This window comes from Hypanus sabinus, chromosome 3 (genome assembly GCF_030144855.1).
Source record: "Hypanus sabinus isolate sHypSab1 chromosome 3, sHypSab1.hap1, whole genome shotgun sequence".
In the NCBI taxonomy this organism is placed as follows: Eukaryota; Metazoa; Chordata; class Chondrichthyes; order Myliobatiformes; family Dasyatidae; genus Hypanus; species Hypanus sabinus.
The window spans coordinates 3,261,559-3,276,157 of record NC_082708.1 but is presented as its reverse complement, the minus strand read 5'-3'; the positions used below and the strand labels follow the sequence as shown (position 1 = coordinate 3,276,157).

The following is a 14,599-nucleotide window of genomic DNA, read 5'->3' as shown; positions in this document are numbered from 1 at the left end:
CTGCTTGGGAAACTGAAAAGTGTAGATGGATAAGTATCCGAGACCAAATAGACTGTTTTACTTAAGAGTTTGTGTAGATTCAACATTTTATTTAAAACTTTGACCAACATCTAAAGGTGTGAGGTAGAGAGTATATTGACTGGCTGCATCAGAGCCTGGTTTGGAAACACCAATACCCTTGAATGGAAAATCCTGCAAGAAGTGGTGGATACGGCTCAGTCCATCACGGGTAAAGCCTCCATCATCAGGGAGCCCACCACCCAGCACATGTTCTCTTCTTGATACTGCCATCAGGAAGAAGGTATTAGAGCATCAGGACTCACACCACCACCCAGGAACAGTTACAACCCCTCAACCATCAGGCTCTTGAATTTCACCCACCGCATCACTGAACCATCCCCACAACCTATGGACTCACTTTCAAGGACTCTTCATCTCATGTTTTCAATAGTTATTTCTTTATCTATCTCTTTATTCCTTTGTATTTGCACTGATAATTGTTCTTGGTCATTGATTGTTTGTCCATCCTATTGGGTACAGTATTGTGTTTCTACTGTCAATGCCCACCAGAAAATAAATCTCAAGGTTGTATATGGTGATAGGTATGCTACTTGATAATAAATTTACTTTGTACACCTCAGGGTTCTGAAGGAGGGGGCTGAAAAGAGTTTGGAAGCACTAGTAACTATCTTTCCAGAATCACTAGATTTTGGAATGATTTCAGAGGACTGGAAAATTGTAAATGACACTTCACTCTATAGGAGGCAGAGAGGGAAAGGAAAGGAAATTACAGGCGGGTTAGCCTGACTTCAGTGGTTGGAAAGATGTTGCAGTCTATTCATAAGGACGAGGTTTTGGGGTGTTTGGAGGCACGTGACGAAATAGGCAGCCTAGTTTCCTGAAGGGAAAACCTTACCAAACAAATGTGTTAGAATTGTTTGAGGAAATAACATGTAGGATAAACAAAGGAAAATCAGTGGATGTTGATTGTTTCTTAGAAGGCCTTTGACATGGTGCTGCACATGAGGCTAATGAACAAGATAAGAACCCATAGTGTTAAAGGAAAGATACCAGCATGGCTAGAGATTTGCTGATTGGCAGGAGGCAAAGAGTGGGAATAAAGGGAGCCTTTTCTGGTTGGCTGCCACAGGGGCTGGTGTTGGGATTGTTTCTTTTTAAGTTATATGTCAATGATTTGGATGAAAGAATTGATGGCTTTGTGGTCAATTTTGTGGATGATATGAAGATACTGTACATGGAGGGGCAGGTAGTGTTGAGGAAGCAGAGTGGCTGCAGAAGGAATTAGACAGACTGGGAGTATGGACAATGAGGTAGCAGATGGAATATAGTAGGGAAATGCATGGTCATGCACTTTGGTAGAAGAAATAAAAGCATAGACTGTTTTCTAAGTGGAGAATATATTCAAAAATCCGAGGTGCAAAGGGACTTGGGAATCCTTGTGCAGGATTCCCTAAAGGTTAACTTGCAGGCTGAGTCGGTGGTGAGGAAGGCAAATGCAAAGTTAGCATTTATTTTGAGACAACTAGAATACAAAAGCAGGGATGTAATGTTGAGGCTTGATAAGGTATCAGTCAATCCATACTTGAAGTATTGCAAGCAGTTTTGGACCATTTATTTAAGAAAAGGTGCTGTAGCAATGGTGAAGGTCCAGAGGAAGTTTACATGAATGATCCTGAGAACGAAAGGGTTAACATACAAGGAGCATTTGATGGCTCTGGGCCTGTACCCTGGCGTTTAGAAGAATGAGGTGGGAATCTCATTGAGACCAATCAAATATTGAAAGATCTGGACAGAGAGGAATGGAGAGGATGTTTCCTACAGTAGGGAGTCTAGAACCAGAGGGCACGGCTTCAGAATAGAGGAACGTCCATTAACAGAGGTGAGGAAAAATTTCTTTAGCCAGAGGGTGGTGAAGCTGTGGAAGTTATTACTGCAGATGTCAACGGAGGCTAAGGACCCTCGCCACCTGATTCAGGAGCAGATTTTATCTGTTAACCATCAGGCTCCTGAACCTGATAGGGTAACTTCACTCAACTTCACTTACCCCATCACTGAAATGTTTCCACAACCTATGGACTCACTTTCAAGGATTCTTCATCTCCTGCTCTCAATATTTATTGCTTATTTATTTATTATTATTATTTCTTTATATTTTATTTGCAGTTTGTTGCCTTTCGCACATTGGTCATTTGTTCCTCCTGTTGGGTGTGGTCGGTCTTTCATTGATTCTATTATCTTCCTTGGATTTACTGAATATGCCCACAAGAAAACAAATGTCAGGGTTGTATGTGGTGACGTATAAATACTTTGATAATATATTTTCTTTAAATTTTGAAAGTTACAATCTTAGCCAGTTCCATCATGGGCACTACCCTCTCCAGCTTGAAGCTATCTTCAAAAGGCGATGTCTCAGAAAGGCAGCATGCAACATTACGGAACCCCAGCACCCAGGACATGCCCCCTTCTCATTGCTACCATCAGGGAGGAGGTACAGGAGACTGAAGACACACACTCAATGATTCAGGAACAGCTTCTTCCCCTCCCCATCAGATTCCTGAATGGACAATGAATCCATTACTACCTTACGATTTTGTATTTTTTTTTCTTTGTTTGCACCACTTATTTATCTTTCATATACTATTTATTGTAGGTTATGTATTACAGTGTACTACTGCTGCAAAATAACAAATCTCATGACATATGCCAGTGATATTAAACAGTGATTCTGATTCAGAGAGGCGGCTCATACCTCACGAGCCTGACTGAATTCTTTCAAATTTCAAAGTTGAAAGTAAATTTTATTCTCAAAGTACATATGTGTCAGGCTATACAACAGTGAGGTTCATTTTCTTGTGGGCATACTCAATAAATCCAACTACCATAATACAATCAATGCAAGTCAGCACCAAGAGGGTAGACAGCCAATGTGCAAAAGACAACAAACTGTGCAAATACAAGAAGAAAAATAAAGAAATAATATCAAACAAATAGATTAAATGAGCATTAAATATTGAGAACATGAGATGATGAGTCCTTGAAAGTGAGCCCATGGGTTGTGCGAACATTTCATTGATGGAGTAAGTGAAGATGAGTGATGTTATCCCCTCTGGTTCAGGAACCTGATGGTTGAGGGGATAATAACTGTTCGTGAACCTGGTAATATCTCCTGAGGCTCCTGTACCTTCCTCTCCTTCCTGATGGCAGCAGTGAGAAGAGAGCATGTACTGAGTGGTGGGGGCATTGACGATGGATGCTACTTTCCTTCAACAACGTTCTGAGTAGATGTGTTTAATGATGGGGAGGGCTTTACCTGTGATGGACTGGGCCGTATACAATACTTTTTGTTGGATTTTCCATTTGGGGCACTGGTGTTTCCATACCAGGCTCTGATGCAGCCTGTCAATACTCTATCTGTCACACATCTAAGGATGTAGCAAAACACATTGATGAAGGTAAAGCAGTGGATTTTCGTAAGGTGTTCGTCAAGGTTCCCGACGATAGGTTCATTCAGAAAGTCAGGAGACATGGCATCCAGGGAAACCTGGCTGTGTGGATTCAGAATTGTCCACAGAGGGCAGAAGGAGGTTGTAGGTGGAATGCATTCTGCCTGGAGTTCAGTGACCAGTGGTACTCCTCGGGGAGCAGTTCTCCGACCCCTGCTCTTTGTCATTTTTATATAACTGACTTGGATTAGGAAATGGAAAACAAGAGAAAATCTGCAGATGCTGGAAATCCAAGCAACGCTCACAAAATACTGGAGGAACTCAGCAGGGCGGGCAGAATCTAGGAAAAGAGTACAGTTGACGTTCTGGCTGAAACCCTTCAATTAGGAAAAGTTAGGTGGGTTTGTATGTTTGCAGATGACATGAAGATTGGTGGTGTTGAAGGTTGTCGAGGGTTATAATGGGACGTTAACAGGATGAAGAGATGAGCTGAGAATTGGCAGATGGAATTCAACTGAGAAAAGTGTGAAGTGATTCATTTTTGAAGGCTGAAACTAAAGGCAGAGTTTTTAAGTTGTGAAGATAGAGCTTGGAACAAAGACCCAGCGACAGAATAGTTAAATGAAGAAAAGCTGCAGGAACTTGCAGTAAAAGAGAAAGAGAAAGAAAGGAACACATTCCACACAGTCAGGAAGGTTCGCCAATGCCTCTATGTTCTGAGGAGGCTGAAGAGAGCTGGACTGTGCACTCACATCATTCCACAGATGAGCAGTAGTGAGCATTCTGACAGGCTGCATCACTGTACGGTACGGAAACTGTACTGAGGAGGACAGGAAGTCTCTTTGTAGTCAAAACTGCCCAACGCTTCACCGACACCAACTGAAAATGGCCAGTAACACCATGAAGGATCCCAGCACCCTGCTCATGGACTGTTTGTCCGACTCCCATCAGGGTGGAGAGTACCTACCATCGACGCCAGGACCACCAGACAGTTACTTTCCCCAAGAAGTAAGGCTGATCAACGCCTCCACCCACCACCATTACTTCATCATTTCCTGTCAGAGTCACTTTTGTGCAGACACTCCATAAGACCAAAGGATATAGGAGCAGAATTAGGCCATTTGGCCCATCGAGTCTGCTCTGCCATTTCACCATGGCTGATCCAATTTTCCCCTCAGCCCCAATCTCCTGCCTTCTCCCCATATCCCTTCATGCCCTGACCAATCAAGAAGCTATCAACCTCTGCCTTAAATATCCATAAAGAGTTGGCCTCCACAGCTGTCTGTGGCAAACAATCCCAGAGATTCACATTTCTTTGGCTAAAGAAATTCCTCATCTCCATTCTAAGATTATGCCCCTCACTCCTGTGCCTAGCATCACTTTATAGACATACAATCTCTGTGTATAAGCTATCTTACATATTTAAATTTATTGCTTTCTTATTGTTGTGTTCTTTATCTTATTGTGTTTTTGTACTGTATCAGATCCAGAGTAACAATTATTTCAATCTCCTTTACACTTGTGACATTAAACAATCTTGAATTGAATCTTGCATTACATCGAAGCATGCAGTGAAACGAGTGATTTATGTCAATGGTAAACACAGTCCAAGGATGTGCTGGGGGCAGCCCACAAGTGTCCTCACACTTCCAGTGCCAACATAGCAACCCACAGCTCACTGACCCTAACCTGTACATTGCCAACATTAATCTCCATAATCATCTTCACAATAACCATGTACTTAAGTATTTGATTGCATGTATTATGAAATTAACAATGTTTGGATAGTCATGTTGTGAATTTGAGAGATTCAAATAAATATCAAACAATGAAACAAGTTAATAAAAAATAAACCTGTACATCTTTGGAAAGTGGGAGGGAAACGGAGCAGGGAAAACGGATAAACTCCTTACAGACAGTGGCGGAAATCGAACCTGGGTCACCGGTGCAGTACAGCGTTGTGCTAACAACTAGCTATACAAGACCTATGTTAGGCCACTGGCCAATGTGAAATCAGCAGTACAGTGTAATGCATTAAAAATTTCTAAGTTACAAAGAGAAGTGTAAAAATATCAATAAGTAGCAGAAAAAGAGAGCAATACAGCTTGGCGGGGATCATGGTCCATTCTGAAATCTGATGGTGGAGGGGAAGAAGCTGTTCATAAAAAAATTAAGTCTGTGTCTTCAGGCTCCTTGATAGCAGTAATGAGAAGAGGGTGCTGGATGACTCCTTTTGAAGACGTCCCAGATGCTGAGAGGCTAGTACTAATGATGGAACTGGCTGAGTGAGCAGATTTTCTGCACCTCAATTTCCTTCCAGCTCCATGTGCCTGTCCAAGAGTCTCTTGAAGGCCTCTATCACACCTGTGAACCACCACCCCAAGCACCCGTCACTCCCTATGCAAAGACTGACCCTTCATCGTTGCACTCTTTTGGTGCTGTTACTCTTAATTCTGTATGGTTATTGGGTTACCATGTCCTGCCTGGTGGACTGTGTAGTGATCTGTTTGGGAAGAACTGAATGCAAGACCAGCTTGTTACTGTATCGTGATACAATGATAACCAATATCACAATAATCACATTGACCAGTTCCTGCTTCTTGTCCATCTTCTCCCCAGGCACAGGCTTCTTGGACACTGAGCAATGGGACCGTGGAGAACAGTGTAGGGGCCCAGGATGGGAGTGGAGTCTCGTCGCAGGCTCAGCCACCGCCTCAGCCCCCGGCACCCGGTCCAGAGGCCCCCAACAGCCGGGGGAGCTGGGGGAGCAAACACGAGTTTCTGTTGAGCTGTATCGGGTATTGCGTAGGGCTGGGCAACGTTTGGCGTTTTCCCTACCTCTGCTACCGTAACGGAGGAGGTAGGGTCTCATTACCCACCCTGTCAACCTCTGCATTTACAATGGCGTCCCTGACCCTGTTCTCTGTGTCTCTGACCCTGCTGTCTGTGTGTGTTTCTAACCCTGTTCTGTACCTGGTGTCTCTGACCCTGCTCTGTGTGTGTGTTTCTAACCGTCTGTACGTGGTGTCTCTGACCCTGCTCTGTGTGTGTGTTTCTAACCATCTGTACGTGGTGTCTCTGACCCTGCTCTGTGTGTGTGTTTCTAACCCTGTTCTGTACGTGGTGTCTCTGACCCTGCTCTGTGTGTGTGTTTCTAACCCTGTTCTGTACGTGGTGTCTCTGACCCTGCTCTGTCTGTGTGTTTCTAACCGTCTGTACGTGGTGTCTCTGACCCTGCTGTCTGTGTGTGTTTCTGACCGTCTGTACGTGGTGTCTCTGACCCTGCTCTGTGTGTGTGTTTCTGACCGTCTGTACGTGGTGTCTCTGACCCTGCTCTGTGTGTGTGTTTCTGACCGTCTATACGTGGTGTCTCTGACCCTGCTCTGTGTGTGTGTTTCTGACCGTCTGTACGTGGTGTCTCTGACCCTGCTCTGTGTGAGTGTTTCTGACCGTCTGTACGTGGTGTCGCTGACCCTGCTCTGTGTGTGTGTTTCTGTCCGTCTGTACGTGGTGTCTCTGACCCTGCTCTGGGTGTGTGTTTCTGACCGTCTGTACGTGGTGTCTCTGACCCTGCTCTGTGTGTGTGTTTCTGACCGTCTGTACGTGGTGTCTCTGACCCTGCTCTGTGTGTGTGTTTCTGACCGTCTGTACGTGGTGTCTCTGACCCTGCTGTCTGTGTGTGTTTCTGACCGTCTGTACGTGGTGTCTCTGACCCTGCTCTGTGTGTGTGTTTCTGACCGTCTGTACGTGGTGTCTCTGACCCTGCTGTCTGTGTGTGTTTCTAACCGTCTGTACGTGGTGTCCCTGACCCTGCTCTGTGTGTGTGTTTCTGACCGTATGTACGTGGTGTCTCTGACCCTGCTCTGTGTGTGTGTTTCTGACTGTCTGTACGTGGTGTCTCTGACCCTGCTCTGTGTGTGTGTTTCTGACCCTGTTCTATACGTGGTGTCTCTGACCCTGCTGTCTGTGTGTGTTTCTGACCGTCTGTACGTGGTGTCGCTGACCCTGCTCTGTGTGTGTGTTTCTGACCGTCTGTACGTGGTGTCTCTGACCCTGCTCTGTGTGTGTGTTTCTGACCGTCTGTACGTGGTGTCTCTGACCCTGCTCTGTGTGTGTGTTTCTGACCCTGTTCTATACGTGGTGTCTCTGACCCTGCTGTCTGTGTGTGTTTCTGACCGTCTGTACGTGGTGTCGCTGACCCTGCTCTGTGTGTGTGTTTCTGACCGTCTGTACGTGGTGTCTCTGACCCTGCTCTGTGTGTGTGTTTCTGACCGTCTGTACGTGGTGTCTCTGACCCTGCTCTGTGTGTGTGTTTCTGACCGTCTGTACGTGGTGTCTCTGACCCTGCTCTGTGTGTGTGTTTCTGACCGTCTGTACGTGGTGTCTCTGACCCTGCTCTGTGTGTGTGTTTCTGACCGTCTATACGTGGTGTCTCTGACCCTGCTCTGTGTGTGTGTTTCTGACCGTCTGTACGTGGTGTCTCTGACCCTGCTCTGTGTGAGTGTTTCTGACCGTCTGTACGTGGTGTCGCTGACCCTGCTCTGTGTGTGTGTTTCTGTCCGTCTGTACGTGGTGTCTCTGACCCTGCTCTGTGTGTGTGTTTCTGACCGTCTGTACGTGGTGTCTCTGACCCTGCTCTGTGTGTGTGTTTCTGACCGTACTGTACGTGGTGTCTCTGACCCTGCTCTGTGTGTGTGTTTCTGACCGTCTGTACGTGGTGTCTCTGACCCTGCTGTCTGTGTGTGTTTCTGACCGTCTGTACGTGGTGTCTCTGACCCTGCTCTGTGTGTGTGTTTCTGACCGTCTGTACGTGGTGTCTCTGACCCTGCTGTCTGTGTGTGTTTCTAACCGTCTGTACGTGGTGTACCTGACCCTGCTCTGTGTGTGTGTTTCTGACCGTCTGTACGTGGTGTCTCTGACCCTGCTCTGTGTGTGTGTTTCTGACCGTCTGTACGTGGTGTCTCTGACCCTGCTCTGTGTGTGTATTTCTGACCCTGTTCTATACGTGGTGTCTCTGACCCTGCTGTCTGTGTGTGTTTCTGACCGTCTGTACGTGGTGTCGCTGACCCTGCTCTGTGTGTGTGTTTCTGACCGTCTGTACGTGGTGTCTCTGACCCTGCTCTGAGTGTGTGTTTCTGACCGTCTGTACGTGGTGTCTCTGACCCTCCTCTGTGTGTGTGTTTCTAACCGTCTGTCCGTGGTGTCTCTGACCCTGCTCTGTGTGTGTGTTTCTGACCGTCTGTACGTGGTGTCTCTGACCCTGCTCTGTGTGTGTGTTTCTGACCGTCTGTACGTGGTGTCCCTGACCCTGCTCTGTGTGTGTGTTTCTAACACTGTTCTGTACGTGGTGTCTCTGACCCTGCTCTGTGTGTGTGTTTCTAACGGTCTGTATGTGGTGTCTCTGACCCTGCTCTGTGTGTGTGTTCCTAACCGTCTGTACGTGGTGTCTCTGACCCTGCTCTGTGTGTGTGTTTCTAACCCTGTTCTGTACGTGGTGTCTCTGACCCTGCTCTGTGTGTGTGTTTCTAACCCTGTTCTGTACGTGGTGTCTCTGACCCTGCTCTGTGTGTGTGTTTCTAACCGTCTGTACGTGGTGTCTCTGACCCTGCTGTCTGTGTGTGTTTCTGACCGTCTGTACGTGGTGTCTCTGACCCTGCTGTCTGTGTGTGTTTCTGACCGTCTGTACGTGGTGTCTCTGACCCTGCTCTGTGTGTGTGTTTCTGACCGTCTGTACGTGGTGTCTCTGACCCTGCTCTGTGTGTGTGTTTCTGACCGTCTATACGTGGTGTCTCTGACCCTGCTCTGTGTGTGTGTTTCTGACCGTCTGTACGTGGTGTCTCTGACCCTGCTCTGTGTGAGTGTTTCTGACCGTCTGTACGTGGTGTCGCTGACCCTGCTCTGTGTGTGTGTTTCTGTCCGTCTGTACGTGGTGTCTCTGACCCTGCTCTGTGTGTGTGTTTCTGACCGTCTGTACGTGGTGTCTCTGACCCTGCTCTGTGTGTGTGTTTCTGACCGTACTGTACGTGGTGTCTCTGACCCTGCTCTGTGTGTGTGTTTCTGACCGTTTGTACGTGGTGTCTCTGACCCTGCTGTCTGTGTGTGTTTCTGACCGTCTGTACGTGGTGTCTCTGACCCTGCTCTGTGTGTGTGTTTCTGACCGTCTGTACGTGGTGTCTCTGACCCTGCTGTCTGTGTGTGTTTCTAACCGTCTGTACGTGGTGTACCTGACCCTGCTCTGTGTGTGTGTTTCTGACCGTCTGTACGTGGTGTCTCTGACCCTGCTCTGTGTGTGTGTTTCTGACCGTCTGTACGTGGTGTCTCTGACCCTGCTCTGTGTGTGTGTTTCTGACCCTGTTCTATACGTGGTGTCTCTGACCCTGCTGTCTGTGTGTGTTTCTGACCGTCTGTACGTGGTGTCGCTGACCCTGCTCTGTGTGTGTGTTTCTGACCGTCTGTACGTGGTGTCTCTGACCCTGCTCTGAGTGTGTGTTTCTGACCGTCTGTACGTGGTGTCTCTGACCCTCCTCTGTGTGTGTGTTTCTAACCGTCTGTCCGTGGTGTCTCTGACCCTGCTCTGTGTGTGTGTTTCTGACCGTCTGTACGTGGTGTCTCTGACCCTGCTCTGTGTGTGTGTTTCTGACCGTCTGTACGTGGTGTCCCTGACCCTGCTCTGTGTGTGTGTTTCTAACACTGTTCTGTACGTGGTGTCTCTGACCCTGCTCTGTGTGTGTGTTTCTAACGGTCTGTATGTGGTGTCTCTGACCCTGCTCTGTGTGTGTGTTCCTAACCGTCTGTACGTGGTGTCTCTGACCCTGCTCTGTGTGTGTGTTTCTAACCCTGTTCTGTACGTGGTGTCTCTGACCCTGCTCTGTGTGTGTGTTTCTAACCCTGTTCTGTACGTGGTGTCTCTGACCCTGCTCTGTGTGTGTGTTTCTAACCGTCTGTACGTGGTGTCTCTGACCCTGCTGTCTGTGTGTGTTTCTGACCGTCTGTACGTGGTGTCTCTGACCCTGCTCTGTGTGTGTGTTTCTGACCGTCTGTACGTGGTGTCTCTGACCCTGCTCTGTGTGTGTGTTTCTGACCGTCTGTACGTGGTGTCTCTGACCCTGCTCTGTGTGTGTGTTTCTGACCGTCTGTACGTGGTGTCTCTGACCCTGCTCTGTGTGTGTGTTTCTGACCGTCTGTACGTGGTGTCGCTGACCCTGCTCTGTGTGTGTGTTTCTGTCCGTCTGTACGTGGTGTCTCTGACCCTGCTCTGTGTGTGTGTTTCTGACCGTCTGTACGTGGTGTCTCTGACCCTGCTCTGTGTGTGTGTTTCTGACCGTCTGTACGTGGTGTCTCTGACCCTGCTCTGTGTGTGTGTTTCTGACCCTGTTCTGTACGTGGTGTCTCTGACCCTGCTGTCTGTGTGTGTTTCTGACCGTCTGTACGTGGTGTCGCTGACCCTGCTCTGTGTGTGTTTTTCTGACCGTCTGTACGTGGTGTCTCTGACCCTGCTCTGTGTGTGTGTTTCTAACCGTCTGTACGTGGTGTCCCTGACCCTGCTCTGTGTGTGTGTTTCTGACCGTCTGTACGTGGTGTCTCTGACCCTGCTCTGTGTGTGTGTTTCTGACCGTCTGTACGTGGTGTCTCTGACCCTGCTCTGTGTGTGTGTTTCTGACCCTGTTCTGTACGTGGTGTCTCTGACCCTGCTGTCTGTGTGTGTTTCTGACCGTCTGTACGTGGTGTCTCTGACCCTGCTCTGTGTGTGTGTTTCTGACCGTCTGTACGTGGTGTCTCTGACCCTGCTCTGTGTGTGTGTTTCTGACCGTCTGTACGTGGTGTCTCTGACCCTGCTCTGTGTGTGTGTTTCTGACCGTCTGTACGTGGTGTCTCTGACCCTGCTCTGTGTGTGTGTTTCTGACCGTCTGTACGTGGTGTCTCTGACCCTGCTCTGTGTGTGTGTTTCTGACCGTCTGTACGTGGTGTCTCTGACCCTGCTCTGTGTGTGTGTTTCTAACCGTCTGTACGTGGTGTCTCTGACCCTGCTCTGTGTGTGTGTTTCTGACCGTCTGTACGTGGTGTCTCTGACCCTGCTCTGTGTGTGTGTTTCTGACCGTCAGTACGTGGTGTCCCTGACCCTGCTCTGTGTGTGTGTTTCTAACACTGTTCTGTACGTGGTGTCTCTGACCCTGCTCTGTGTGTGTGTTTCTAACCGTCTGTACGTGGTGTCTCTGACCCTGCTCTGTGTGTGTGTTTCTAACCGTCTGTACGTGGTGTCTCTGACCCTGCTCTGTGTGTGTGTTTCTGACCGTCTGTACGTGGTGTCTCTGACCCTGCTCTGTGTGTGTGTTTCTAACCGTCTGTACGTGGTGTCTCTGAACCTGCTCTGTGTGTGTGTTTCTGACCGTCTGTACGTGGTGTCTCTGACCTTGCTCTGTGTGTGTGTTTCTGACCGTCTGTACGTGGTGTCCCTGACCCTGCTCTGTGTGTGTGTTTCTAACACTGTTCTGTACGTGGTGTCTCTGACCCTGCTCTGTGTGTGTGTTTCTGACCGTCTGTACGTGGTGTCTCTGACCCTGCTCTGTGTGTGTGTTTCTGACCGTCTGTACGTGGTGTCCCTGACCCTGCTCTGTGTGTGTGTTTCTGACCGTCTGTACGTGGTGTCTCTGACCCTGCTCTGTGTGTGTGTTTCTGACCGTCTGTACGTGGTGTCTCTGACACTGCTCTGTGTGTGTGTTTCTGACCGTCTGTACGTGGTGTCTCTGACCCTGCTCTGTGTGTGTGTTTCTGACCGTCTGTACGTGGTGTCTCTGACCCTGCTCTGTGTGTGTGTTTCTGACCGTCTGTACGTGGTGTCTCTGACCCTGCTCTGTGTGTGTGTTTCTGACCGTCTGTACGTGGTGTCCCTGACCCTGCTCTGTGTGTGTGTTTCTGACCGTCTGTACGTGGTGTCTCTGACCCTGCTCTGTGTGTGTGTTTCTGACCGTCTGTACGTGGTGTCTCTGACACTGCTCTGTGTGTGTGTTTCTGACCGTCTGTACGTGGTGTCTCTGACCCTGCTCTGTGTGTGTGTTTCTGACCGTCTGTACGTGGTGTCTCTGACCCTGCTCTGTGTGTGTGTTTCTGACCGTCTGTACGTGGTGTCTCTGACCCTGCTCTGTGTGTGTGTTTCTGACCGTCTGTACGTGGTGTCTCTGACCTTGCTCTGTGTGTGTGTTTCTGACCGTCTGTACGTGGTGTCCCTGACCCTGCTCTGTGTGTGTGTTTCTAACACTGTTCTGTACGTGGTGTCTCTGACCCTGCTCTGTGTGTGTGTTTCTGACCGTCTGTACGTGGTGTCTCTGACCCTGCTCTGTGTGTGTGTTTCTGACCGTCTGTACGTGGTGTCCCTGACCCTGCTCTGTGTGTGTGTTTCTGACCGTCTGTACGTGGTGTCTCTGACCCTGCTCTGTGTGTGTGTTTCTGACCGTCTGTACGTGGTGTCTCTGACACTGCTCTGTGTGTGTGTTTCTGACCGTCTGTACGTGGTGTCTCTGACCCTGCTCTGTGTGTGTGTTTCTGACCGTCTGTACGTGGTGTCTCTGACCCTGCTCTGTGTGTGTGTTTCTGACCGTCTGTACGTGGTGTCTCTGACCCTGCTCTGTGTGTGTGTTTCTGACCGTCTGTACGTGGTGTCCCTGACCCTGCTCTGTGTGTGTGTTTCTGACCGTCTGTACGTGGTGTCTCTGACCCTGCTCTGTGTGTGTGTTTCTGACCGTCTGTACGTGGTGTCTCTGACACTGCTCTGTGTGTGTGTTTCTGACCGTCTGTACGTGGTGTCTCTGACCCTGCTCTGTGTGTGTGTTTCTGACCGTCTGTACGTGGTGTCTCTGACCCTGCTCTGTGTGTGTGTTTCTGACCGTCTGTACGTGGTGTCTCTGACCCTGCTCTGTGTGTGTGTTTCTGACCGTCTGTACGTGGTGTCTCTGACCCTGCTCTGTGTGTGTGTTTCTGACCGTCTGTACGTGGTGTCTCTGACCCTGCTCTGTTTGTGTGTTTCTGACCGTCTGTACGTGGTGTCTCTGACCCTGCTCTGTGTGTGTGTTTCTGACCGTCTGTACGTGGTGTCTCTGACCCTGCTCTGTGTGTGTGTTTCTGACCGTCTGTACGTGGTCTCTCTGACCCTGCTCTGTGTGTGTGTATCTGACCGTCTGAACGTGGTGTCGCTGACCCTGCTCTGTGTGTGTGTTTCTGACCGTCTGTAAGTGGTGTCCCTGACCCTGCTCTGTGTGTGTGTTTCTGACCGTCTGTACGTGGTGTCTCTGACCCTGCTCTGTGTGTGTGTTTCTGACCGTCTGTACGTGGTGTCTCTGACCCTGCTCTGTGTGTGTGTTTCTGACCCTGTTCTATACGTGGTGTCTCTGACCCTGCTCTGTGTGTGTTTCTGACCGTCTGTACGTGGTGTCGCTGACCCTGCTCTGTGTGTGTGTTTCTGACCGTCTGTACGTGGTGTCTCTGACCCTGCTCTGAGTGTGTGTTTCTGACCGTCTGTACGTGGTGTCTCTGACCCTGCTCTGTGTGTGTGTTTCTAACCGTCTGTCCGTGGTGTCTCTGACCCTGCTCTGTGTGTGTGTTTCTGACCGTCTGTACGTGGTGTCTCTGACCCTGCTCTGTGTGTGTGTTTCTGACCGTCTGTACGTGGTGTCCCTGACCCTGCTCTGTGTGTGTGTTTCTAACACTGTTCTGTACGTGGTGTCTCTGACCCTGCTCTGTGTGTGTGTTTCTAACGGTCTGTATGTGGTGTCTCTGACCCTGCTCTGTGTGTGTGTTTCTAACCGTCTGTACGTGGTGTCTCTGACCCTGCTCTGTGTGTGTGTTTCTAATCCTGTTCTGTACGTGGTGTCTCTGACCCTGCTCTGTGTGTGTGTTTCTAACCCTGTTCTGTACGTGGTGTCTCTGACCCTGCTCTGTGTGTGTGTTTCTAACCGTCTGTACGTGGTGTCTCTGACCCTGCTGTCTGTGTGTGTTTCTGACCGTCTGTACGTGGTGTCCCTGACCCTGCTCTGTGTGTGTGTTTCTGACCGTCTGTACGTGGTGTCTCTGACCCTGCTCTGTGTGTGTGTTTCTGACCATCTGTACGTGGTGTCTCTGACCCTGCTCTGTGTGTGTGTTTC

At 48.9% G+C, this 14,599-nt stretch overlaps 1 protein-coding gene across 1 annotated transcript in view; it reads left to right on the top strand.

Moving 5' to 3' along the window:
* slc6a7 (solute carrier family 6 member 7) overlaps positions 1–14,599 on the top strand; it is a 179,132-nt gene that overhangs the window by 34,567 nt on the left and 129,966 nt on the right. The window contains exon 2 of the mRNA XM_059963537.1: positions 6,084–6,324. Coding sequence (XP_059819520.1) covers positions 6,084–6,324 — 241 coding nt within the window. The remainder of the gene's footprint in view (positions 1–6,083; positions 6,325–14,599) is intronic.